The sequence below is a fragment of the Otolemur garnettii genome, unplaced genomic scaffold (genome assembly GCF_000181295.1).
Source record: "Otolemur garnettii isolate 467f Iridium unplaced genomic scaffold, OtoGar3 scaffold00031, whole genome shotgun sequence".
NCBI lineage: Eukaryota > Metazoa > Chordata > Mammalia > Primates > Galagidae > Otolemur > Otolemur garnettii.
In genome coordinates this window covers 13,481,945-13,484,485 of record NW_003852426.1, presented here as the reverse complement: position 1 = coordinate 13,484,485, position 2,541 = coordinate 13,481,945, and the positions used below count along the sequence as shown (strand labels likewise).

At 50.3% G+C, this 2,541-nt stretch overlaps 1 protein-coding gene across 1 annotated transcript in view; it reads right to left on the bottom strand.

Moving 5' to 3' along the window:
- Positions 1–54: 54 nt before the first annotated feature.
- PTCRA (pre T cell antigen receptor alpha) overlaps positions 55–2,541 on the bottom strand; it is a 5,661-nt gene continuing 3,174 nt past the window's right edge. The window contains exons 3-4 of the mRNA XM_003789329.1: positions 1,112–1,156; positions 55–392 (exon numbers count right to left, since the gene is read on the bottom strand). Coding sequence (XP_003789377.1) covers positions 55–392; positions 1,112–1,156 — 383 coding nt within the window. The remainder of the gene's footprint in view (positions 393–1,111; positions 1,157–2,541) is intronic.

The following is a 2,541-nucleotide window of genomic DNA, read 5'->3' as shown; positions in this document are numbered from 1 at the left end:
AAAAAAAAAAAAAAATAGTGCTCCTAGACTTGAGAACAGAGTAGTGAAGGCAGATCATGAACACCAGCCCCAAGATCGGCGGGTAGGAAACGTCCTTTCCTCCCAGACCGGGCTCCCGGGCTGCCGACCCGTTCGCGTGTGATTGCAGCAGCTGTCCCGGGGATGCAACGGCGGCCGAGGCCAGCCGGGTGAGTGGGCAGCTCCTTGTTGTTCTGTCACTGCGTCCGAGAGCAGCCGGTGGGAGCTGCGGGCTGGCTGGCGGGCGATGGGCGCAGGAGGAGAAGGTGGCGGGTGGGCGCAGAGGCGGCTGCAGGTCAGGAGCACATCAAACAGCAGCAGCTTGAAGAGCAGCAGCCGCAGAGCCCCCAGCCGCAGCGCCTGGCCCGGCATCCCTGCGCCAGGAGGAGCGGGTTAGGAGACTGCAGGAACCCCCGCCATGGCCAGGGAAGAATGTCCACCGAGAGGGGGGGCCCTTGTCATCTGCCCTTGCCATGTCCTCTTCCCATCGCTTCCCTCCTCCAGGGAAAGTCCTTCCTGGTGTCAAACCTCAGGTTTTACTGGTAATAAGTACCTTACTGGCCTTCATCTTACTTTATTCCCCAACAATCAGGGGCCCTGGGCCTGCTAAACAAAATCACAACTGCAACAAAAAATAGCCGGGCGTTGTGGTGGGCGCCTGTACAAGTCCCAGCTACTTGTATGGGAGGCTGAGGCTAGAGAATCGCTTGAGCCCAAGAGTTTGAGGTTGCTGATGAGCTGTGATACCACAGCACTCTGCTGAGGGCAACATAGTGAGATTCTGTCTCAAAAAAGTAAGTAAATAAATAAATAAATTAATTAAAAGAAAAGACTTTTCTATTAGCTGTCATCCATGCTTCTGAACTGATGTCCAGGAGTTAGGCTGGGATCAGAGGATCCACCCTAAATCTTATCCTAGGGTAGACTAAGGCCCAGGCTACCCAGTGCCCCAACCTAGCAAGGAAACCTCTTCATGGGATACGTGTCAACTCCTTGCATGGTACCCATCAGGCCAGAGCTCAGTGCTCCACCTCTAGACCCAAGGTCATGGTCCCCAGGCTCTTATTCCCCATCTCTCGTCCCAAGTACTCACCACTGAGAGACTCCTGGGGACAAGTCCTGGCTGTAGAAGCCTCCCCTATGGAACAAGGATAAAAGAGTGAGTTCTTTTTTTTTTTTTTTTAAGAGAAATATTTTATTTATTTATTTATTTTGGTGGGGGCTGGGTTTGAACCTGCCACCTCTGGTATATGGGGCTGGCGTCCTACCCCTTTGAGCCACAGGTGCCGCCCAAAAGAGTGAGTTCTTTGGGAAGGGCCATACACTTGGAAGGCAAGGCCTGGCCATTGCATTCCACATTCCAACACTATGCCCAAGCCCTGGCATGGGGTGGCTTCCAAGGCATGTTAAATTAAATAGAACAAAAAACAGCAGCAGAAACCCTGAGGCCATTTGCTGTAAGTCCTCTCCAAATATCCTTCACTCTCCATTGTCCCCTGTTCTGGGCCCTGGAAAACTGAGATGTCTCAGTGCTTTCAGATAAGGAACCAAGTCTCTTAGCAACATTGTTGGAATTCAGGACATTCATTCAACAATGAGAAAACTAGGCCCCTGCACAGTGGTTCACACCTATAATCCTAACACTCTGGGAGGCCAAGGTGGGAGGATTGCTTGAGCTTAGAAATTAGACCAGTCCCAGCAAGAGTGAGACCCTGTCTGTACTAAAAATAGAAAAATTTGGGCCGAGTGCAGTGGTTCATACCTATAATTCTAGCACTCTGGGAGGCTGAGACAGTTGGATTGCTTGAGGTCAGGAGTTTGAGACTCCCTGACCAAGAGGGAGACCCACTTGGCTTGGTGCCCACGTAGCACAGTGGTTATAGTGCCAGCCACATACACCTAGGCTGACAGGTTCGAAACTGGCCTGGGCTAGCTAAACAAGGACAACTCCAACAAAAAATAGCTGGGCATTGTGGTGGGCTCCTGTAGTCCCAGCTCCTTGGGAGGCCGAGGTGAAAGAATCACTTAAGCCCAAGAACTTGAGATTGCTGTGAGCTGTGATGCCATAGCACTCTACCTAGGGCAACATAGTGAGACTCTGCCTCAAAAACAAACAAACAACAACAACAAAAACCCCCACCAGAGTAAGACTCCCTTCTCTATAAACTAGTTGGGTACTGTGGGCTCCTATAGTCCATACCTGAGAGGCTGAGACGAGATCTGTTGAGCCCAAGTGTTTGAGGTTGCTATGAGCTGTGACATGACTTGACTCTACCCAGGGGGAATAGAGTGAGACTGTGTCTTAAAAAAGAAAAACTAAGTTGCACAGCTGAAGATACAGTAGCAGTCAAGTATAGGTCTGTTCCTTTCCAAAGCACCTTTCACAAGGTTGTTGGGAATCAAAAAACTAGTACCAGCCTGAGTGTCCAGCACAAAGCCAGTGCTCGCTCTAAATTATGGCACTCCAGCCTGGGCAACAGAGTGAGACTCTGTCTCAAAAAAAATTAAAAAAAAAAAAAAAAA